The sequence below is a fragment of the Scylla paramamosain genome, chromosome 34 (genome assembly GCF_035594125.1).
Source record: "Scylla paramamosain isolate STU-SP2022 chromosome 34, ASM3559412v1, whole genome shotgun sequence".
Classification (NCBI taxonomy): domain Eukaryota; kingdom Metazoa; phylum Arthropoda; class Malacostraca; order Decapoda; family Portunidae; genus Scylla; species Scylla paramamosain.
In genome coordinates this window covers 18092040-18116634 of record NC_087184.1, presented here as the reverse complement: position 1 = coordinate 18116634, position 24595 = coordinate 18092040, and the positions used below count along the sequence as shown (strand labels likewise).

Here is a 24595-nt window from a genome sequence, read left to right as displayed (position 1 = left end):
CACCTGCTACACGACGCTGGCTGACGCACTCCAGACGTGGCAGCAACAGGAGGTGGAGGGCAGGAGCAAGAGTCAGATGGATGGCGAAGGAAGGCATGATGGCGGAGCTGGTGGCTTTGGAGGGTGTTCGTGCAGGGTACCTCGGCAGGGTCTAGATTAGAGCAAATGGATGATGAGAGACTAGTAAGGTGTTTGTGTGGAATATTAGGAGTAGCAGTTGGGGGAACAAGTGTGTTAGGATGGTAATAAAGAATGGCTTGGAAACTAGTTGTTGGGCTTTTGAGGGGTTGAGTGAAGCCTTGTTGAGAGTGATGGAAGTAGGATTGTCAGAAATGGAGAGGGCTTACAATGTTATGTAACTAAGTGGACAAGTGAGATAGACAGAGTGATCAAGCACATGGGACTGAGCGAGCCAAGTGTGGAAATTCTGGGATGGAGTGAGCCAGGTGTGGAAAAGTGTGGAAATTGTGGGATTGAGTGAGCCATGTGTGGAAATTGTGTAGAAAAGTGTGGAAATAGTGTGGAGAAGGTGTGGAAAAAATGTGGAAATTGTGGGGTTGAGTGAGCCAGGTGTGGACAAGTGAGATAGACAGAGCGATGAAGCATGTGGGGTTGAGTGAGCCAGGTGTGTGCGTCACTTGGGGATGACTGTGAGCTAACCTGGGACCAATGGTTGATGACGCTCACTGATGGAATTAGAAGCTGCATGAATTGTTTATGTAGATTTTAGAAGCTGTCTCAATTGTTTGTGTAGATCTGAAGCACTTACTTTGAATTGAAGGCTTGGACCATGTAATATCTTTGTAATTCTTCTGTATCTCTGTCATAAGTTCCTTAGATAACTCACTACTGTTTTTGTCTCTATATAATAATATGTACATTTACTCAAACTGCATTTCCTTTCAGTGTGCAGGTTGGCAGTAAACCTCCCTGAAGGTTCCAGAACTGCTCACCAAGTGTCCAGCCCAGCCTGTCACAAGACTATGTGACAGTGGACCTTCCACTCATACTGAAAACAGCTGTGCACTGCCACTCACAGGAAGTGGTGACCACTCTAGGTGTGCTATCTGCTGTTTATATGTATAAGATGAGTACTGGCTAAGGGTAAGACAAATTCTTGCAGGTGTGTGTGTGTGTGTGTGTGTGTGTGTGTGTGTGTGTGTGTGTGTGTGTGTGTGTGTGTGTGTGTGTGTGTGTGTGTGTGTTTAGGAACCAATTAAATATTGCTTATTGTTAGAAATGGAAGAGGCTCTGAGGGACTTTGAAAAGGTTGCTTATATCAGTGAAATGAGTAGGTGTGTTCTTGGAGACAGAAGCAGCATGTGGCCTGGCCTGGAGGAGAATCTTGACTGAGGCCCTTTTTTTTGAGAGACTGCAAGCTGACAGAGGTGAGGAAGATCCTTGTGGGGCTTATTCTAAAGGATACTGTAGTGAGGAAACTCAAAGCTTGGAGGAACAGAAGAACAGTGTTGCTGTGTGTGGCATTGACTGTGTACTATATCGTAAGGAAGACAATCTTTGCTCCCACAGTGTCAAGAGTGAAAACACAGTAAAAGCTGAAATAGTGGAGCCAGTATCACGTAACAATTGATCAAAGCAAAACAATTCAAGGTGTTACTAGTATTTACAGTGTTCTATAAGTACTTCTGAGAGAGAGAGAGAGAGAGAGAGAGAGAGAGAGAGAGAGAGAGAGAGAGAGACAGAGAGAGACAGAGAGAGAGAGAGAGAGAGAGAGAGAGAGAGAGAGAGAGAGAGAGAGAGAGAGAGATGATAAGTGATGTTTCTAGTTTCAGTGATTTACTTCACAGACAGTAGTTAGTGAGCAGGTGTTAAATATAATCCAGTGTTGCTGAGGGAGAATAAATTAATAGGCAGTAGTGTGCATAAATGTACTCTATGTATTTTTTATGTAGGAGGGACATTGACAACTTATTTACCTCTCCTTCCACTGAATGGCAGGCACAATGACACCAATTACCTGCTGTTTACATTTCACTGTTGACTCTTGCATTTCTCTATTAATCTGGGACTGAATTCTTCACTACTATTGGTTTGACATAGAATTTTTAATGTGTCCCTTGAAGATTAAAAGCCCAACCTATTTCCTTTATCTGTTATTTCCAGATTGAGTTGTCTTGAAGCTGAGATGAGTTGGTCGGGTAATGAGTGACTTGCATCAAGTGACCGTGAGGTGTTGGACGTGATATTGTGTTATTGCAAGTGTAACCAGTAATAAGTAAGTCCTTTCTTTAAAACTCTTCATACATGGATTTGTCATACATGGATGGATAAGGCCCTTGTACAGAGTCAGCAGCTGAGGGGGGTGAGAAAAACTGGCAGACATCTCAGAATACCTAACTTCATAGAAGCTGTTTTAGCTAGAGATGAGATATGAAATTTCCAGTTTCCAGACTGAGGAGGTTCAGTGTAGAAGAGGGGATACTTGTTGTCTGGAAGGTTGTGTTGAGTTGATAGATGGAGGAATTGAGTTTTTGAGGCATTGAACAATACCAGGTTTGCTCTGCCCCAGTCAGAAATTTTAGAGAGAGATTACAAGTGAGGTATTCTGTGGCTTCCCTGTGTGAACTGTTTGCCTCCCGAAAGGTTGGATGTCCATGAAAAGACCTGGAAAAATGCTGGTTAGTATAATCAGTGTAGGATTGGATAGGACAACAAGTTTGGTTTAGAAGATCATTGATGAATATAGGAAGAGAGTGAATGACGATAGAATCCTGAGGAACACCACTGTTAACAGATTTAGGAGAAGAACAGTGACCGTCTACCACAGCAGCAATAGAATGGTCAGAAAGGAAACTTGAGATGAAGTTACACAGAGAAGGAAAGAAGCTGTAGGAGGGTAGTTTGGAAATGCAAGCTTTGTGCCAGACTATCAGAAGCTTTTCATATATCCAAGGCAACAGCAAAAGTTTCACCAAAATCTCTAAAAGAGTATGATGACCAAGATTCAGTAAGGAAAGCCAGATGACCAGTGGAGCAGCCTTGATGGACCCTAATACTGGCGATCAGATACAAGTAGGCTGTGAAGTAATAGATGTTTAAGAATATTCCTATTAAGGGTAGATTAAAAACTTTAGATAGGCAGGAAATTAAAGCAATGGGACTGTTGTTTGAGAAATTAAAACTACTACTACTGCTACTACTACTACTACTACTACTACTGCTACTACTACTGCTACTGCTACTACTACTACTGCTACTACTGGATGGTATATCAGTTCACACAGCAAGAAGCCAAGGACCCACCGAGGCTGTCACTTGGAAGAGGTCATTGTTGTTGCATCCAGCATCCCAGCCTGACTGCCTAGACAGGTCCCGCAGGTTGCTGAATGGCAGAGATGCAGGCTGCTCCACAGCAAGATGTGAGACCAGTGTGGCAGAGTATGATGTGTACACAATGAGGGACACACTGTAGCCAACCCAGTAGATTACCCGTGGATTAACAGTGTCAATGTTGTATGTGAGTGTATAGTGTAGTGTCTGGGCCACCCTGTATAGGACTGCCAGCCTGGCATATAGATAGATCAATCTAATTATTTGACATTTCATATTCTGAACATTTTGCTGATCCAATTAATCTGTTAAGGGAGCACTTTGTTCAACATCTTTAAAATATTATTTGATCATCACCTGTATCTCTCACCTGATGATATAGATAGGCTGGGTGTAGGTAACAACTTTCAACCTCTCCTCAGTGATGGACAATTCAGAGACAGTGAGGTCAGCTTCCCCTGACTGCAGAGCTCCTACCGTGCCCGTCCACTCGTTGCTTGAGTTGTCCTTCAGTTTCCCGTAGGCATAACCTTCCAGTACATTGAAACTGACTCTGTACAAGAGAGAGAGTGGGAGAAAAAAATAGTGTTGTGTATTGAGGGAAAGAAAATTTCTGTCTTGTCTTCTCTATTTAGGGAAAGAAAAGGAAAAGGGCAAGTAGTGTCATATGCATGGAGGAAAAGGAAAATTATTCTCATATGCACTGAGCAAAAAGGAAAAGTACTGTGATATGTACTAAGGGAAAGGCTGGGTGTACTGAAGGGAAGGAAAAATACTGTTGTCGTATTTATTGAGGAAAAGAAAGAAATACTGTCGTATGTACATTTTTTAATTGCTAGAAAGAAAAGTGAAATATACATTTATATGTATAGTTTATTTTTCATATCAGTCACAAGTATGGATGTTTGTTTCCCTTCTTTTTTTTCACATGTACAGCTACCTCCTCAAATAGCATGTATTTTCAAAATTTCAAGCTGCTGTGATGATGAAAAAAGCCTGAAAGAAAAATGACAAGGAACAAAAAGTAATGAGAATAAGTTTTGTGGCAACTATTCATTAGGTGTCACTTTTTCACTCCTCCACTTAGACCGGTACAGTTGAACGCAAAATGTGAAAACTTACGAGAAATTGTGTGCATCCCTTAGTGCAGTGACAATATCCCCCACAAAACCAGTGATATTTCTTTGACTGGAGGTTAGTTCAATAATTTTGAAGGCTGGGATTAATTTTAATGAGGGATGAGAGGGTGGAAGTGACTGGAGTATAGGTTAATAATTCTACCAGCTGGAAAGGATTTTGAGGGTCAGAGGAAAGTGATTGGATATTAGCTTGATAATCGTGCTTGGTGAGATTAATTTTAGTGAGAGACTAGATGGTGGGAGGATGATATTTAGAGGTTAGTTTGGTAATTTTGCCAGTTGGTATTAATTTTTAGTGAGGGATGAGGGTGTCAGAAGAATGTGACTGGAGGTTAGTTTAATAATTCTGAGGGTGGGAGGAAAGTAATAGGGGGTTAGTTTAATTTTGGTGATGGATGAGAGTGTGAGTGGAAAGTGTAGCTGACCACATAATTTATCAAATAATACAAGCATGTACACATTCTTAATAATGTTCCATGTTAAGATATACTAAACATGAAGTTACTCCACAATATATGATGGTGTAAATTACGAATGGTTAAAGTCGAGACTTGTTTGATGATGGCCTGTTTGCTTGCTCCCCTTGGACGTGCGGCAAGTGCAGCAGCGTTCGACCGTTTCTCTAGGGGCAAGCGACACCTCCTGGTGGGGGACTTCAAATCTGCTGTCGCTGCCTTCGAGGTGTGTCTGTTGCTTAGGTGTGGTATGTGTTGCATGTTACCTAGTTGTGTTGTTTTCTGTGTTGTTAATTGTTTCATATCATAGTGAAAGTAAACACCAGGTTTAACTGACACTCCTTACCACTCCAGGAGGCAACAGAGTCCCTGGTGGAGCTGTGTGGGGAGCAGGCGCCCGAGTGTGGTGACGCGTACTGCCGCTGTGGCCGTGCATTGCTGGAGCTGGCACGCAAGGAGGCAGGGGTGCTGGGGCCAGATCTGGATGGTGCCAGTAGTCGTGTGTATTGCTTGGTTATTGTGTTAACGTGCTGGAGTGTGCACAGCCGGGAGTGTTTGGGGAATGAAAATAAAAGGAGTTATGGATGTTTAAAAATGCATCTTTTGAGAGCTGAGTATACAAGAAAGTTGCTGTGTTTGCGGGATGAGTAAACAATGAAGAAATGTTTTGAGGAACTGGGTGTGCAGAGGCACGAGTGTTTGGAGAATGAGAATACAGGAAGACAGGAGTGATTTAGGAATAAGTGTACAAGAAAGGAGTGTTTGAGTGACAATATATAAGGAAGAGGTGTTTTGAAAATGAGAGTACAAGGAATGAGCATTTTGGGAGTTAATATACAAGGAAGCAAGTATTTAAGGGACAAGTATACAAGATTATTTTCCTGTCATATGTCATTATACAATGTTTTTCTTTGTTATATACATCATTCCCTTTCACTTTTCATATCTTGTGTTCTCGTCATTCTGATGTAATGTTACAGATAGAGAATGTTTGGTGTCAAATTTTCACTAATTTCATATGTGTATAAACTTTCATTTCATTGACTTTTTTTTACTATTACTACTATATTTGCTTGCTTTTTAAACAAGTCTTTTCTTTCAGAGGAGGGAAGCACAGGGGAAGAGGAGGACGAGGAGGAAGAGAGTTAAGAGTCACAAGAGGAGGAGGAAGGTGGAAAGAAAGAGGAAGGAGAGGAGGAGGAGGAGGAGGAGGAAGATGGGGAAGGAAAGGAGAAAGATAAGAAGGAAGGAAATGCCGCAGAAGGAGAAGGTGAGTTGTTAATAAGGTTTTGTGTGACAAGTTTTCTGAAAATTTTATTTGTTTACATGAAGTTTGTTTTGTATATATTACTCTTAATATACTACTTCTCCCACCACATGCAATTTGTCTGTCTGCTGTTGTGGTTCTTTCATTTCTTGTTCCCTTTCCTGAATATACCATTTCCTTAGTTTCATATCTAGTACCCTCCAATAAAATTTCTGCTTCTCGGTCTCTGTACTTCTCTCGTTTTTTTTGCTTGGCTTCATTCCTCAGATCCTTCTCTTTTTCCCTTTCTTCCAAGTTCATATCTCTTTTTTACCCAAATATTCTTGTATTCTGAATTTTCAGCCAGCTTCCCAGTTCTCACTAGGATCTCCTTTACTGTAACTTGGGATCTCATTCTCACTTTTAATGGTCTTTTACCTCCTTCACTATATTTTCCAATTCTATATGCTTCTTCCACTTCTCATTCCAGTCCCTGTTCTTCACCTTGGACCATTGTAATAATTTTCCTTACCAACTCCTCTCTCTCTCTCTCTCTCTCTCTCTCTCTCTCTCTCTCTCTCTCTCTCTCTCTCTCTCTCTCTCTCTCTCTCTCTCTCTCTCTCTCTCTCTCTCTCTCTCTCTCTCTCTCTCTCTCTCTCTCTCTCTCTCTCTCTCTCTCTCTCTTATTCCCTTTTCTTCCTTTCTTCCTTCCCTCCTATCTTTGTTTCTCCCTCCTCCTCCTCCTCCTCCTTCCTCCTCCTCCTCCTCCTCCTCCTCCTCCTCCTCCTCCTCCTCCTCCTCCTCCTCCTCCTCCTCCTCCTCCTCCTCATTCATTCTACCTAACAAGAAATAATGGATTCAAGATTATACCCAAACGTTTTAAATCCCACAAGGCCAAACATTTTTTCTTTAATCGTATAGTAAATATATGGAGTAAACTTCCTGCAGAAATTGTGAACAATATTGAAATTGTGAAAGCAATATTATTGAATCAGTTCATCCTAAACATTTGCACTTTGTTTTTCCACAGAGCAATAAGAAATTAGAATTGACAGAGAAACCAGACAAGGGACTGCATTTGAAGAAGCACAAGAACCAAGAAATTTACATAGCTTTCATTTTGGTTTACATTCTGAAAGGTAACAGTAACATGGATATGTTTTTATATTGAAATCTTTCTCTGATTGCATACAAATGGTACCAATCAACAAATAATAATGTAATACTTAGAAGCTGGGAATTCAAATCACTGGTAGATAAAATGAACCACCATTCTAGAGTGTACATAACTAAGGAATTAATATACTGGTTAACTGTCACACCAGCATGAACAGAATAACAACAATTGTTGAGTAGAGTCTGTAGGAGGTAGGGAAGGAGGCATGTAGTCAGTTTTAGAGAGCAGTTATTATGAAATCAGCTGTAGAATATTCCTAAGATGCAATACTACTGGAGTCTGTCAGCTTGAAGACAGTTTATTAAAGAAGGGAAGTTCATGAGATATAAAGCCTTTGATTATTCAGTTTCATTTCCAAAGTAACATTTATTTATTGGTGTGTTGCTTCCTGTAAATAGTAAAGCCTTGACAGCACTGCATCTCTCACACCACGCTGTAACTGTTGAGAGAACCCTAACCCTTAGAGAGAGGAGGAGGGAATCCTTGGTTTATGTTCAGTAAAGCCCTGTATTCTTGTCATGGCAATGTAGAATGGAGGCGTCATTGGTTTATGTTCAGTAAAGCCCTGTATTCTTGTCATGGCAATGTAGAATGGAGGCGTCCTTGGTTTATGTTCAGTAAAGCCCCGTATTCTTGTCATGGCAATGTAGAATGGAGGCGTCCTTGGTTTATGTTCAGTAAAGCCCTGTATTCTTGTCATGGCAATGTAGAATGGAGACGTCATTGGTCACATACTGTTCTAATGTAATCTAATGTAATCTAATGGAATCATGAAGGTGTAAAAATGCAGGATATGGATGGGATGCTACATCAGCAGCTTTTGTCATTAAGGGTGGTAAAGTGAAAGATTTGTTAATCACTTTGGTCTTTAGTTGATGCTTCTGGTGAGGCTTTCCTGTTTAAACTTGGCATAATATATATAAAATGATGTGGCATGTTAAACAAGTTAACTTACTGCCTTCTTGTGTCTTTCACAGATAGAAATCAAAAACGTCACAAGACAGAATAGTGAGCTGCATGCACTTATCACAGAGTATAAAGTCACTCCCTCAGAGGAAAAAGACAAGGATGGCATGTCTTCATGTGAGAACTCAGAAGCTAAATGTGAGCTACCATCCACATGAATATATATTTGTATATCAAACTGACATTCTCCTTGGAGGGAGGCTTTCCAAAGTGCACACACACACACACACACACACACACACACACACACACACACACACACACACACACACACACACACACACACACACACACACACACACACACACACACACACACACACACACACACACACATCTCTGCATCAGGACTCAACAGCCAGACTGATAAACAATTACTTCACCCAAGATGATCAGCTGATAGGATTAGCTGTGGATGAGCCTCCTGTGGTGACTAGGAGTACAAAAGCCAGCAGCTAATTTTGGGAGCTGCCAGTCATCATGGTCCTGGTGTCTGAGGTGCTGCTTTTGCATTTTCCCAGTCATGGGATGAGGCCACATCACATTTATTCATTCACAGTTGCTCTTAGTTATCTCTGTTACAAGTTAAAATTTTTCCTGGCTCCACAGACATTTCTGGTGCATCTAACCCTCTCTCCATTGCCCTTCTATTTCCCTTAGTCTTATACCCACTTCTTACATTACGTCTAATTACTTCCATTGGTCATTCTTGTCTGGCCCTCTGTTGCATCAATTTTTCACCTCCAGGTACAGATACCAAGGGGAAATTGCTGGGTCAAGTGGCTACACTGACATCTGAGGTTAGCAGGTTGGAGAGTGAGTGCAGCAGTCTTCAGGTTCAGCTAGACTGTGAGAGGGATAAGTATAACAAACTGCTGGGAGAATCTCTTGCTCATGAAAAGTTGTCTGAAGATGTCATAACTGAACCAAAAGGTAAGAAAGTTTATATTCTCTAATAATAAAGCAAATAATTTTTCCTCACTGTTGCTCAATTTTTTGAATTAATAACAAAATAAAAGCATTGTTATTGGATTTGTTTATTGAGGCTGTATTAAGAAAAGTTGAGAGAAACAAACTTATTGTTTTATCAGGAGAAACAACAGGATTGGGAGGAACTGAGCTTTAACAGAAGCTGCAACAACTGCAGGAGGCTCACAGGGTCCTGGAGAGCAGGTTAACTTGCAGCATGAAGGAGGTGGCTGAGCTAAGTGACAGGAAGTAGCAGCTTGAGCATGCTGTAGTGCATGAGAAGACAGAGTCCATCGGTGTGTGCATGTTTTTTGCTCATTTGAATCATCTGTAAAAGTGAAGTGGAGGAAGTGTTTACTGTTTACTGTATGCCATTTCCTTGGTCTTTTAATGAAGAATTTTATCCTTCTTCAGGTGACTACATCACCATCTACCAGTTGCAGTGAGGAGTGATGAAGTAACAAGCTCGAGAACGCGAGTTAGACCTTGCCAGCCTCCATCATGAATGAGAGGAAATGAAGCAAAACCACTCTGCAGGTTAGTGCTCTCTTTTGCATCTCACACACTTCTTATTCATGTCATGGCAGATTAGTGATTTCTGCTGCATCTCACACACTTCTTATTCAATTGCTGGCAGGTTAGTGATCTCTGCTGCATCTCACACACTTCTTATTCAATTGCTGGCAGGTTAGTGATCTCTGCTGCATCTCAAACGGTTCTTATTCAGGTGTTGACCAAAGTACTAAGCCTTCATATCATTACCTTGCTCTGTGATGGAGGCTACACCATCTGGCATCTAGCTGAGATTTAATGTTGCAGTAAAGCTTCCATATGAGTTCATGTAGAGCAAAATGTTTTCAAATGCCAGGGAAGTAGTGTAATGTAACCTTCCAGAGAAATCTACACCTCATTTATTAGTTAACAGGAGTGTTTAATGTACTTAATGTGATTAGCCAGGATCAAGGGTCAACTTCTTCACTGACCATTTACTCTCAGGTGATGTATCTGTCCTCCATGAGTCACCAGAGACACATAAGGTGTTGTAAGTGAAATTTCATCTATTAGATTTATTCAAAATGTGAATTAACACAGTTGTTTCCTGCAGGATTTGATATCAAAGCTGGTGCAGGAAAAGGAAGCAGATCATGACCTTCAGCAGCTCGAGAAGATAAGCAGCGTCCTTAAGAGTCCAGTTGCTATCTTTAGCAGTGTTGGTGAGTAGTAAAAACTGAGCCATCTTATGAAGTGCAACGAAACATTATTATTATCTTCATAATTTTCTTGAAATAAACAGATTTCTGTGGCATGTTGCTCATTAGCACTTTAATATCAGATAACACCAGTTATTTATGTAATGATGTAATGTACTAAGTAGATGAAATACAAGTGGCATCTGCTAACACTCTTGATGTGGAACAGGAACCAGTGAGTCTGAGACACCCACCACCAGTGGAAAGGTGGCTGACGAGCGCCTCAAGCACTCTGAAAAGGTGGAGCAACAACAAGAAACAGAAAATTGCATCCATCATTCTTTGCCTGAGGAGGGAATTGATGCTCCGTTGACCCTTCACACTGATGTCCCTCATGAGGAGGGAGAATATGAATCCTACAGAACTTGCCCATAGGAAGACCAAAACTGTTACTGCTGCCACACTGCCACCACTTCCACTGACACCAAAAGCCCAACTGTGCAGAGAATCCTGGACCTCCGCAATGAAATGGAGTCCACCAGTCACCTGGAGCACTTTAGCCTCCAAAAGTTCCATCCGTGTCCATTGTGTTTGGGTAAACTTATCACTGTATAAGGGGACAAGTATCAGTGTATGGTTACTATATACTCATTTGTACTTAAAGATGTCATGTCACATCATTCTCTCTCTCTCTCTCTCTCTCTCTCTCTCTCTCTCTCTCTCTCTCTCTCTCTCTCTCTCTCTCTCTCTCTCTCTCTCTCTCTCTCTCTCTCTCTCTCTCTCTCTCTCTCTCTCTCTCTCTCTCTCTCTTTCTTTCTTTCTTTCTTTCTTTCTTTCTTTGTTGCATATGTTACTGCTTTACATTCCTCCCCACAGTATTTTTTCATCTACTTTATGACTGCAGTAGTTTTATCATCCCAGTGTATGCTGTATCCACTCTGAAACTGTAATTCACCAATCAGCTCAAATGTGTCTCTGTTTTGATAATCATTAATTTGTTTCAGCTACACAACCACTCTGATAAGGGACAAAATCTACTTCACCAGTCATCTATGTCATACAGTCATATATATTCATACATATGACAAAATACTCTTCCTAAGACATTTCTTATTTTCTCTTCTCAAGTGACCTGTCCATCTATCTAAGGTACCACATAACATTTAAAACTTACAATATTGTGTTTAATTCATGAACACTTTTTTGTCTATCTATGGAGACTTGCGTATAGACTTGAAATGTATTGGGAGTTTTCTTTATCTCTCATTCTATACCTAACACCTGTTCCTAAGAATCCCCAGGTGATAGCCATGGTGACTGGCTGGTCTCCTACTGAGTGGCTGGGGTTTTCCAAAAGTGAGGGTTGGTGTTCTATACCATACCATGTGCCCTGTTTGTATTCCTTCTTTGTCCTCTGTATTATATTCTATGTAAAGATGGTGCTGGGGTGGGATCTACTTCTTATTCCCTAAAAGTGATGAGGAGTGACACTGGGCAGCATTGATTTGCTCCTTAGAGATGGCTGGGTTCCTGTGGATGAGTGGGCCATGCTGTGCTTTGTCAAGGATGGTGTTTGGTATTGTGATGACTCTTGCCACAATCAAGTGCCTCCCACAGAGTAGTGGAGTACCTATGTATGGTGATGACCCAAGCTGTCCAGGTCTCATCCAATGCCTTAATATGATTTAGATGATCAAAATGGTTTAACTCACCATTTAATCAGCTGACTGATTTGAATGGAGAAGTATGTAATGTGTTGTAGCCTAACCATCCCTGCCAGCATGGTCAGATTCTTGGTAGTAACCTGAAATGCTCCTAGGTAGTGAGTATCATTGCACATAATGATCTTTACTTTGTCAGTAATTCAATGATACTGAATATTACTCTACTGGATTTTGCTCACCACTGCTTGGTAACTTTTGGCCATAATCCCAGGTCTGGAATGATATGAAGCCATGTTTTTACATTCCATATGAGACAGGCAAGCACTATGCTTTGCCTGACTGATACCTGTACTTTACATTTATGACCCCAGGTAGTTCATCACTCTCTCTCTCTCTCTCTCTCTCTCTCTCTCTCTGTTTGGAATTATACTGTATATTAGGAAATATCATTAAAGAGTGTGTGTGTAAAAAGTGTTTGCATTATTGTGCATTTGATGTTATAGCCCCAGGTTCTTAAAGTTTTCTAGTTTCATGATTTATAAAGATTGCTATTTTTAATAAAGTTATTGAAATTGTTATTGAGTGTTTTTTATTGAACTCATTAGCTTTGTAATAGTGTGCGTCTCATCATGCATTCATTAATGATGTAGAGTGGAAATGTCCACTCCTATCATGCATAATATCAATGCATTATTGGTTTATGTTGTTATTTGTGTATAAATTGTAAAGTTATGCCAGTCTATTTTAGTACAAACTAAATATCAGCTGGAAGAGAGGACAGGTAATGGCACACTAAAACACAGGAAGGGACAATGATATAACCATCCAATTTAACAATACACAGAGCAAGAAGAATGAGAAAGCAATAAAAATGGATTATTTAATGGATGATTAATAGACCCTCATTTGTAATGTTATTTCAGGCAAGAATATTAAAAGAGACAGCTGGCTTGCCCTTTGTACTTGTTCAGCTTGCCCTTAGCACTTGTTCATACATGACAGAATGAGAGATCTATGGGTGGGGGTGACACCTGGAAATGGGTATGATTCATGAAGGGATTGATTGATTGGTTGACTGACTGATTAAGAAAAAAACGTAGCAGTGGAGGGTGGGGGGGAAGGCGCCCCCAACTTTCCAGTCATATATGGCGTGGAAGGGACAATACCAGCAAAGAAAAATATGAGAAAATGCATAATTTACTACAAAACCCAAAATGCGAAATAAAACCTTGCCAAATTGAACCTTCCCACGAAGGTAATGAATGGAGTTTTGATGCAATGAGCCACAGTTACTTAAAACACTCAACAAATATAACACCTGCCAAAAAAATAAAATAAATAAATAAAATCAATCAATAAATAAAGATAAAAACGCGAGAAAACCTTTAAATTATCACAACGCGAAATATACACACACGCTAAACTGGATGCGTCATTAATTAATACCCCCCAATAGTTTATAGCCCCTCCCCTATTCATTGCTCCCCCTCCCTGCCTTGAGGAACACCTTCACTTATGGCCTGCTGTTGGGTCAGATTTGAGCCATTTTAACCTCGAATTACATACAATACATACATACATACATATCGTCTCCTTGCAATAATTATAATAGTCTTCCTGGCTTAATTTTTGTTTATTCATTATTCCTTATGTATTTATTAATTATTTGTCATTTGTCTAATTCCTTGTTTTATTTAGCCTCGGTATTTAACTAAGCATTTTTTTTTTTTTCACTTTCTGACTGTGGCCCTTGCAATGAATGGCTTAATTGTTTATTTACTGTTCCTTACGTGTTTATTGATTATATGTGAGTTATTTATTTGATATTCATGATTTTTTTTTTAACTTCGTATTTCTTTATATGATAGTTTTATCTTTTCGTGTTTTCTGGCTTAAGTTTTGTTTATTACTCCTTGTTTGTGTTATTAGGTGTGTCATTAATTATTTGTCTTATTTCTCGTAGTTTAATGGATTTTTTAGCACTTTAATTATTAGAGTTCCTCACCAGTCATTTTATGAGAGAGAGAGAGAGAGAGAGAGAGAGAGAGAGAGAGAGAGAGAGAGAGAGAGAGAGAGAGAGAGAGAGTCTAAATGAATGATAAAAAAAATAATAATCAGTTACAGTATTTTATTTATAAACAAGAACAATTCATGATAATAATAATAATAATAATAATAATAATAATAATAATATTTAAATACAAGGAGGAAAATGTGTAATAATAATAATAATAATAATAATAATAATAATAATAATAATAATAACAATAACTGCTTTTATCTTACTCACACAGATAAATAGTTTTATAAATAGTTTATTGACCATAAACATTGTGTACATACACACAAAATTAAATAGAACAGATAAAAATTTCAAAATGTAGTCAGTGACACACAGAAGACTGGTGACAAAACCTACTAAAGCCCATTAAATGATTGGGTGTCTCAAGTTTCCACATCATCAGTGGAACACTGCTTCTGAGCACTCAGGGATGGACAAGCTTTTCATGGCTTGTGTGAATGGAGACAAGACGTGTAGGGGATTTATTTGTTCTGTTTTTTCTTGTCCTACTCTCTCTTCCTCCCTCTTGACTCTTCCTTTGCTTCATCCTACTCTTTCTCTTGCTCATTCTTTCTCTCTCTCTCTCTCTCTGGACTTTTCAGACATAGCTCCTTATGATTTTTTGGCAATCCCAAACCTGTTGACAGTATCCTTATCTGAGAGCCAAGGAGACCATGCAGAATGTGGCAGCATACCTATCATTGGTTGCAGAAGCGTTTGAGCAGTGGAGTGATGGATGATTGTAGGAATGTGGTGGCACTGCTATCCACCATGACATTCATCCACATAACAGAACCATCTCACATGGTGCATTCAGCCTCAGGGAGAGGAACCTCTGTAGCCTTGGGCAGTAGCCCTTGGTCAGGTTTGCTCCAGAGTCAAACCTGCTTACCATCCGAGAATACCTTGGGGAGGAATGAGGAAGCCTTTTGCTCTGAACCCATGAAAATTGTTCAACCCTATAAGGGAAAAATATGAATGTTGAACAAATTGATGAGAAATGGAAGGATTAATGGGCTAAGTGTGTTGGATTACAGAGGGCTTTCTTTGAAGGACATTTTGAATGATACCATAATTTTGGCCCTTAGCCCAAGGTTGGATACTTCTGAACCGTTCTTGCATTTTTAAGCTAAGTAATATAAAATGCTCAATTAACAAAGGAAGGATAATGAAAAGATAAAACAAATCAGGAATTATATCAATTCATAGCTTTATCATAGTTCTAAGTCATAAATACTACAAAAATTAGTCAATCTCTTCAGAAATAATTATAAGATAAGCTTTAATAATAAAAAGTATGTATAAATAGATGAAATGTTGTCACCTTCACCAATGCCGGCTTCTTGTTATTCAGCACATGCTTGTGCTTCCTGAACACCGGTCTCATACTGGATAGAGACAGTAATGTATGGAGGTTTGATGCAATACAACATTTTATATAAGGATAAAAACTTGCATAAACTTCCTGTTTGTGTTTTTCTACTAAGGTGCAATTGTTAGGTGAGCATTTGCAACTTCCTACACTTAAACCATAACATCCCTACTACAGTGGCTCAGAGCCACACCATCACTTGTTGCTTGTCCACTAGTAAATAAGTTTTTTGTTTGTTCATTCTCATTCCTTCCCTATTTAAAACATCATTCCATCTTGTCATGGCCTCTTGAAGATCTTGTTGGCTTCCTGTCACGACAGCGACATCGTCTGCATAGGCCAGCATGATCTCTTTATCCTCCCTTACACACACTTCCTTCAGGCATCTGTCCATGTATATAATGAATAGCAAAGGAGAGAGCATCAATTATTCAATTATTCAATTATTCCTCACACACACACACACACACACACACACACACACACACACACACACACACACACACACACACACACACACACACACACAGGTAATAACAATAATATCTACCCTATATTGTAATGCACATTTTCATAATCACCACTGAATCATCATCATCATCATCATCAATATTTTTTATCAATAATATTAACAGTATTTATATATGTACATAGCATTACTATTATTACTACACACACACACACACACACACACACACACACACGTACATACACTCACCTCTCGGCAGGGGTGGTGGGGAACAGGAGGAGGAGGAGGAGGAGGAGGAGGAGGAGGAGGAGGAGGAGGAGGAGGAGGAGGAGGAGGAGGAGGAGGAGGAGGAGGAGGAGGAGGTGGACGAGGAGGAGGAGGAGGAGGAGGAGGAGGAGGAGGAGGAGGAGGAGGAGGAGGAGGAGGAGGAGGAGGAGGAAGAGGAGGATTAACACTGTGTGAGTGACTGACAGACTGACTAACTGACTAACTCACTAACTGACTGAATGACTGACTAACTGACTGACTGAATGACTGACTAACTGACTAACTGAGTGACTGACTGACTGACTCACTGACTGATACATACATACATACAGACAGACACAAGTACACAAGAATAAAAAATAAAATACATAACTGAAAAATCATTGCAATACACAGACAGACAGACAGACCAATGACAGAAAGACAGACAGATGGAGACAAACTAAACAGATAGATAGATAGTGAAATGACCACACAAAACACACACACACACACACACACACACACACACACACACACACACACACACACACACACACACACACACACACACGCACGCACCTGTTGAACATAGTAAGCTGTGGCACCAGGTTCAGACGGCCGCTCTACACAGCCTCGGACGCCTCCTGTGCCAACTCCTTGCATCGAACGAACCTGTGTAGACATGAAAGTAAGCAAGCAAGTGTTTATGGCTAATTATAATACTCAATATGCCAGTATCATCTCCAGCATCACCATCTGCTCACCACTGGGGCCTCTCCTGGGGAGAATTAGGAGAGTGAGAGAGGGGAGGGAGAGAGAGGGAGAGGAGAGGAAGAGAGAAGGGGAGTCTTGGAGATGGTTTGGGGTGAGTCTGGGATGGTCTGGATACATTGGGAATGAGAGAGAGAGAGAGAGAGAGAGAGAGAGAGAGAGAGAGAGAGAGAGAGAGAGAGAGAGAGAGAGAGAGAGAGAGAGAGAGAGAGAGAGAGAGAGAGAGAGAGAGAGAGAGAGAGAGAGAGAGAGAGAGAGAGAGAGAGAGAGAGAGAGAGAGAGAGAGAGAGAGAGAGAGAGAGAGAGAGAGAGAGAGAGAGAGAGAGAGAGAGAGAGAGAGAGAGAGAGAGAGAGAGGCTGTGAAAGGCTGGAAGAGGCTGTGAGAAGTTGGGATGGACTGGAAGTCTTGGGGACAGTTTGGGGTAAGTCTGGAATGGTCTGGATACACTGGGAATGAGATAGAGTGAGAGAGAGAGGCTGTGAGTGGCTGTGAATAGCTGGGAGAGGGTGTGACAGGTTGTGAGAGGCTGAGAAAAGACAGTGAGAGGGTGGAGAAAATAATGGGAAACTGGAAAAATGAAAAGGAGAGATAGAAAGAGACACACAGGTAGACAGACACACCTGTAGGAAGGGCTCCTTAATATCCCCTTATCAGCTGGAGGGAGGGCTACAGGTAATAATCTTTTCTTCTTCCTTATCCGTGCCTCCTCCTCGTCCTCCTCTTCCTTTTCCTCCTCCACCTCGTACTCCGGAACTGGCGACCCCACCACCGGCACCTCCGACATGGCCTCCTGCGGGATGGTAAGGTAGTTAGGGAACTGTCTGAGTTAGCGTGTGTGTGTATGTTGGTTAAGTTTGGTTAAGTGTTAAACAAAGAATGGTATTTTATATTAATTTCAATATTTATCTACTTATTATCTGTATTTTGAAGATACATGTAGCATTTGAACTGTAAACCTTTGTAATTGTCTGTCTCCTGCACACCCAGCTCCTCAACACCCCTGTGCCTGCAAATGGGTCACTGAACATTAAATAAACTTGTCTCAGTCCCCTACATACACACAAGTGGCTGGCCAAACACTGCATCAACACAAACAATGGATAAACAGTGGGAATCTGCTGGTCTGAGTCCCCTACATACACACAAGTGGCTGGCCAAACACTGCATCAACACAAACAGTGAATAAACAGTGAGAATCTGCTGGTCTGAGCCCCCAAAACACACTAGTGGCTGGCCAAACACTAGATCAACACAAACAGTGAATAAACAGTGGGAATCTGCTGGTCTGAGCCCCCAAAACACACAAGTGGCTGGCCAAACACTAGATCAACTCAAACAGTGGATAAACAGTGGGAATCTGCTGGTCTGAGTCCCCTACATAAACACAAGTGGCTGGCCAAACACTAGATCAACACAAACAGTGGATAAATAGTAGGAATCTGCTGGTCTGAGCCCCCAAAACACACAAGTGGTTGGCCAAACACTGCATCAACACAAACAGTGGATAAACAGTGGGAATCTGCTGGTCTGAGTCCCCTACATACACACAAGTGGCTGGCCAAACACTGCATCAACACAAACAGTGAATAAACAGTGGGAATCTGCTGGTCTGAGTCCCCTACATACACACAAGTGGCTGGCCAAACACTGCATCAACACAAACAGTGGATAAACAGTGGGAATCTGCTGGTCTGAGTCCCCTACATACACACAAGTGGCTGGCCAAACACTGCATCAACACAAACAATGGATAAACAGTGGGAATCTGCTGGTCTGAGTCCCCTACATACACACAAGTGGCTGGCCAAACACTAGATCAACACAAACAGTGAATAAACAGTGGGAATCTGCTGGTCTGAGTCCCCTACATACACACAAGTGGCTGGCCAAACACTAGATCAACACAAACAGTGGATAAACAGTGGGAATCTGCTGGTCTGAGTCCCCTACATAAACACAAGTGGCTGGCCAAACACTAGATCAACACAAACAGTGGATAAATAGTAGGAATCTGCTGGTCTGAGCCCCCAAAACACACAAGTGGCTGGCCAAACACTGCATCAACACAAACAGTGGATAAACAGTGGGAATCTGCTGGTCTGAGTCCGCTACATACACACAAGTGGCTGGCCAAATACTGCATCAACACAAACAGTGAATAAACAGTGGGAATCTGCTGGTCTGAGTCCCCTACATACACACAAGTGGCTGGCCAAACACTAGATCAACACAAACAGTGAATAAACAGTGAGAATCTGCTGGTCTGAGCCCCCAAAACACACTAGTGGCTGGCCAAACACTAGATCAACACAAACAGTGAATAAACAGTGGGAATCTGCTGGTCTGAGCCCCCAAAACACACAAATGGCTGGCCAAACACTAGATCAACACAAACAGTGGATAAACAGTGGGAATCTGCTGGTCTGAGTCCCCTACATAAACACAAGTGGCTGGCCAAACACTAGATCAACACAAACAGTGGATAAATAGTAGGAATCTGCTGGTCTGAGCCCCCAAAACACACAAGTGGCTGGCCAAACACTGCATCAACACAAACAGTGGATAAACAGTGGGAATCTGCTGGTCTGAGTCCGCTACATACACACAAGTGGCTGGCCAAATACTGCATCAACACAAACAGTGAATAAACAGTGGGAATCTGCTGGTCTGAGTCCCCTACATACACACAAGTGGCTGGCCAAACACTGCATCAACACAAACAGTGGATAAACAGTGGGAATCTGCTGGTCTGAGTCCCCTACATACACACAAGTGGCTGGCTAAACACTGCATCAACACAAACAATGGATAAACAGTGGGAATCTGCTGGTCTGAGTCCCCTACATACACACAAGTGGCTGGCCAAACACTAGATCAACACAAACAGTGAATAAACAGTGAGAATCTGCTGGTCTGAGCCCCCAAAACACACAAGTGGCTGGCCAAACACTAGATCAACACAAACAGTGAATAAACAGTGGGAATCTGCTGGTCTGAGCCCCCAAAACACACAACTGGCTGGCCAAACACTAGATCAACACAAACAGTGGATAAACAGTGGGAATCTGTTGGTCTGAATCCCCTACATAAACACAAGTGGCTGGCCAAACACTAGATCAACACAAACAGTGGATAAATAGTAGGAATCTGCTGGTCTGAGCCCCCAAAACACACAAGTGGCTGGCCAAACACTGCATCAACACAAACAGTGGATAAACAGTGGGAATCTGCTGGTCTGAGTCCGCTACATACACACAAGTGGCTGGCCAAATACTGCATCAACACGAACAGTGAATAAACAGTGGGAATCTGCTGGTCTGAGTCCCCTACATACACACAAGTGGCTGGCCAAACACTGCATCAACACAAACAGTGGATAAACAGTGGGAATCTGCTGGTCTGAGTCCCCTACATACACACAAGTGGCTGGCTAAACACTGCATCAACACAAACAATGGATAAACAGTGGGAATCTGCTGGTCTGAGTCCCCTACATACACACAAGTGGCTGGCCAAACACTAGATCAACACAAACAGTGAATAAACAGTGAGAATCTGCTGGTCTGAGCCCCCAAAACACACAAGTGGCTGGCCAAACACTAGATCAACACAAACAGTGAATAAACAGTGGGAATCTGCTGGTCTGAGCCCCCAAAACACACAACTGGCTGGCCAAACACTAGATCAACACAAACAGTGGATAAACAGTGGGAATCTGCTGGTCTGAATCCCCTACATAGACACAAGTGGCTGGCCAAACACTAGATCAACACAAACAGTGGATAAATAGTAGGAATCTGCTGGTCTGAGCCCCCAAAACACACAAGTGGCTGGCCAAACACTGCATCAACACAAACAGTGGATAAACAGTGGGAATCTGCTGGTCTGAGTCCCCTACATACACACAAGTGGCTGGCCAAACACTAGATCAACACAAACAGTGAATAAACAGTGGGAATCTGCTGGTCTGAGCCCCCAAAACACACAAGTGGCTGGCCAAACACTAAATCAACACAAACAGTGAATAAACACTGGGAATCTGCTGGTCTGAGCCCCCAAAACACACAAGTGGCTGGCCAGACACTGCATCAACACAAACAGTGAATAAACACTGGGAATCTGCTGGTCTGAGCCCCCAAAACACACAAGTGGCTGGCCAGACACTGCATCAACACAAACAGTGAATAAACAGTGGGAATCTGCTGGTCTGAGCCCCCAAAACACACTAGTGGCTGGCCAGACACTGCATAGGCACAGATGGGGAGCTGGTTTGGCCTGACAGCACCCTCCAGTATTCATGTAAATTCTGGCTACCATTTGCAATTCTATTTTGGGGAGCCACACCTCAGAGAGTCTCTTTTATTGAAGTTTTGTCCCCCCCACGGCTGGCTGGCCTACATAACAAAATAAATAGATAATGTTTTTTTTGTCAGTTAGAGGACTTTTTCATCTCTACCTGTTGAAATAAGATTATCTCGGAAAGTTTAAAAATGATGCATTACTACTACTACTTACCCTGAACAATACCTCATCCTCAGCATCAGAGGACGGCCCCTCCCCCTCCTCACTGACTAACTGTTGTTGTTGTTGCAGTTGTTGTTGTAACAGAATCAACCTCTTCCTCTCCCTCTCTCTCTGACGTGCCTCCCTCCTGGCCTCCCTCTCTCTCCTCCTCCTCTCCTTCCTCTCCCTCCTCTCTTGCTTCTCTCTCTCTCTCTCGCTGCTGCTGCAATCTCTGGGTCCACCATGTCCTCGTTGATCCTCGGGATTTGCTGCAAAAGGAGGGAGAGAGTGAGTGAGTGGAAGTGGGAGAGAGGATGAGAGAGAAGGGTAAAACTATTATTGTAAGAGAGAGAGAGAGAGAGAGAGAGAGAGAGAGAGAGAGAGAGAGAGAGAGAGAGAGAGAGAGAGAGAGAGAGAGAGAGAGAGAGAGAGAGAGAGAGAGAGAGAGAGAGAGAGAAATATGTAGCAGTAATAATAATAATAATAATAATAATAATAATAATAATAATAATAATAATAATAATAATAATAATAATAATAATAATATCAAACATTCTCTCTCTCTCTCTCTCTCTCTCTCTCTCTCTCTCTCTCTCTCTCTCTCTCTCTCTCTCTCTCTCTCTCTCTCTCTCTCTCTCTCTCTTTCTCCTAGTGCAACCTACACTCATAAATTATTTCTTGCCCCAAAAAAGCTAATTTGGAATAAGACAAACAGTAACAAGTCCGAACATAGCAGTGGATCTTAAACTCCTAGAAACTGGAGACATTACTGTATTCCAGACCTTGGCGTTTGTATACAAAGCTCTTAATACAAACACAAGAGACACGGGCTCATGATATTCAGTTAAGACAGACAGGTAACTTGAGGACACCCTTCTGCTGAACCTCCCGTGCCCAACAGAGTGTCGTCTCACGAGGAACCAAGCACTGGACCCGGCTCTCGGACACAGTTAAAAACAAACCATTACATTCCTTTAAATTACTGATAAAACAACACTTAACAAGTAATTATTCATTGTATTTATTAGTTTTCAAATTGTAATCAGCTCTACTATTATAAACATATGTAATTGTTTGTAATTTGTAATAGTTATTATTATTATTATTATTATTATTTACTTTTGTTATTGATATAATTCTTTTTTGCATGTATCTATAATTTGATTGGGTTAAAGTTATGAATTACTTACTAAATAATTATGTACTGTCTTTTTCTTTTTTTTTCATGAGAGCTGAATAAAACACTGGTCTTAAACCTTAGTGTAAAATATTCATTAGTCCACAAAGACCTTGTGCTCCATGGACTGGCCATCACATATCAGAATGTCTATATACCAGTCTGTCTGTATATATTAACACCAATATATATCATTTAATCAATCAATCACTCTGTAAGGAAAATATAGACAAATAAATACAATAACAACAGATGTATATACACTCTCTCTCTCTCTCACCTGCTGAGGAGGGAGATAAGCCAAGCCACAGCTAACCCAGGTGTGTGTGGCCCACCTCCACCTCCCATCACCCCCGCTGGCAGCACCGCAGGGGGGCAGGAGGGGGTGAGGGATGACTGGGCAGGGGTCACAGGGAGAGGGGTGGCTGGGGCAGGGGTCTGGGGCTGGGGTCGGGGGAAAGCCTGGGACTCCGACCACTTGCATGACCCGACCAACTCCAACGACTTCTGCCCCTAATACCTGCGTGTTGTCAGCTGGAACAACCTGAGAGGAAGGAGGTGCTCAGAAGTAGTAGTAGTAGTAGTAGTAGTAGTAGTAGTAGTAGTAAGATTGATTTTCTATCTCTGTCTCTCCTTTCTGTATGTAAAAAACTTTCTCTCTCTCTCTCTCTCTCTCTCTCTCTCTCTCTCTCTCTCTCTCTCTCACCTGTATGACATTCCCTGCCTGCACTATCATGGGGAAGTGGGGCTGCGGGGCTGAGGCATCTTGGGGCAACACCTGAAGCATGTTCCCCATTTGAATAACCCTTGTTGTGGCGGTGGTGGCAGTGGTGGTGGTGGCGTCAGTCCCCTCGGCTGCATCGTAAGGTACTGGAACTGTTGGGAGGAGGGGGTTAGTTTGGGCGGCCACGCCCCGGGGACTTAGCCTTGGGAGGAGAGCGTGCCCAAAGGGGGGCAGGGACCGGTTCTTGTAGGGGCTGCGGGCACACGCGGGAGGGCGGCCCTGGGGAGAAAGCTACTAGATTCGTTCAAAGCATATCTAAACCTAACAGAACACTATTTACAAATAAACCCACCTGTTATAATTAGCTTGTGCAACAGTTTGAGGGCGAAGGTAAGGAGTGAGGAGCCACTGCTTACAGGGATAGCCACTGTCCCCGGGAAGGTATAGCATCCTGCAGGTACATGTTGTTCCTCAAACATCAGTTTGAGTGCTGACTTATCTAGTATTCTTGCATCGTTGACTGAGCCAGGCCACCTTGCCACAATGTCAAGAATCTTATAGTGAGCATCAAATACTACTTGCACATTTATGCTGTGATAGCGTTTCCTGTTCACATATACATGTTCATCGACATGAGGAGACACAATTCTTATATGAGTACCATCAATCACTCCCACAACACCGGGAAACTGAGTTACTTGCATGAACTCTGCCTGTTTTTGCTGCACTTCACGCTGGGTGTGAGGGAAAGCCACGAACTGGCAGATTACTTCTGGGTCAGCCAGTGCATCAATTGTCTGTGATATTGCACGGCTGATAGTGGGCTGCGTTGTTCCAAAATCATCACAACTGCACTGTTGCATTTTTCCTGTGGCTAAATATCGTAATGTGATGGCCACCATCTCAGGGGTCAAGGCTCTATTTCTTTCAGTTTTACTTTGCAGCTTGTCTCTCACTATATCAGTCACTGCAACAATACCAGCACGGTCCAATCTGAATCTTTTCAGTAACTCAGCATCGTCGTACTCAGCGAAAATATCTCTTCTCACTCTGTAGGTGCGCCGCTGACGTTGTTGTGCCGCCTTCCTGCTAACGGCTGGGTTCATCATGCTCTAAATAAAATTTCCACCTACCTTTAATAATCTGTTGGAGGTAACTTGTGGAAAGAGAA

The 24595-nt window shown here is 41.9% G+C and overlaps 2 protein-coding genes across 2 annotated transcripts; one reads left to right on the top strand and one right to left on the bottom strand.

Moving 5' to 3' along the window:
- Nucleotides 1-2214: 2214 nt before the first annotated feature.
- On the top strand, nt 2215-12674 carry LOC135090371 (uncharacterized). The gene is made up of 9 exons (XM_063987145.1): nt 2215-2236; nt 5018-5128; nt 5240-5384; nt 5988-6155; nt 7162-7270; nt 9021-9206; nt 9365-9779; nt 10348-10456; nt 10662-12674. Exons 3-7 carry the CDS (start codon nt 5370-5372, stop codon nt 9397-9399), a joined length of 513 nt encoding a protein of 170 aa, XP_063843215.1. The 5' UTR covers nt 2215-2236; nt 5018-5128; nt 5240-5369; the 3' UTR covers nt 9400-9779; nt 10348-10456; nt 10662-12674.
- Nucleotides 12675-14210: 1536 nt separating this feature from the next.
- On the bottom strand, nt 14211-24548 carry LOC135090368 (uncharacterized). Its single transcript, XM_063987144.1, has 7 exons — nt 23777-24548; nt 23407-23576; nt 22981-23244; nt 21536-21792; nt 17641-17810; nt 16828-16920; nt 14211-15916 (listed from the first exon to the last, which is right to left on the bottom strand). Exons 1-4 carry the CDS (start codon nt 24531-24533, stop codon nt 21631-21633), a joined length of 1353 nt encoding a protein of 450 aa, XP_063843214.1. The 5' UTR covers nt 24534-24548; the 3' UTR covers nt 14211-15916; nt 16828-16920; nt 17641-17810; nt 21536-21630.
- Nucleotides 24549-24595: the final 47 nt, after the last annotated feature.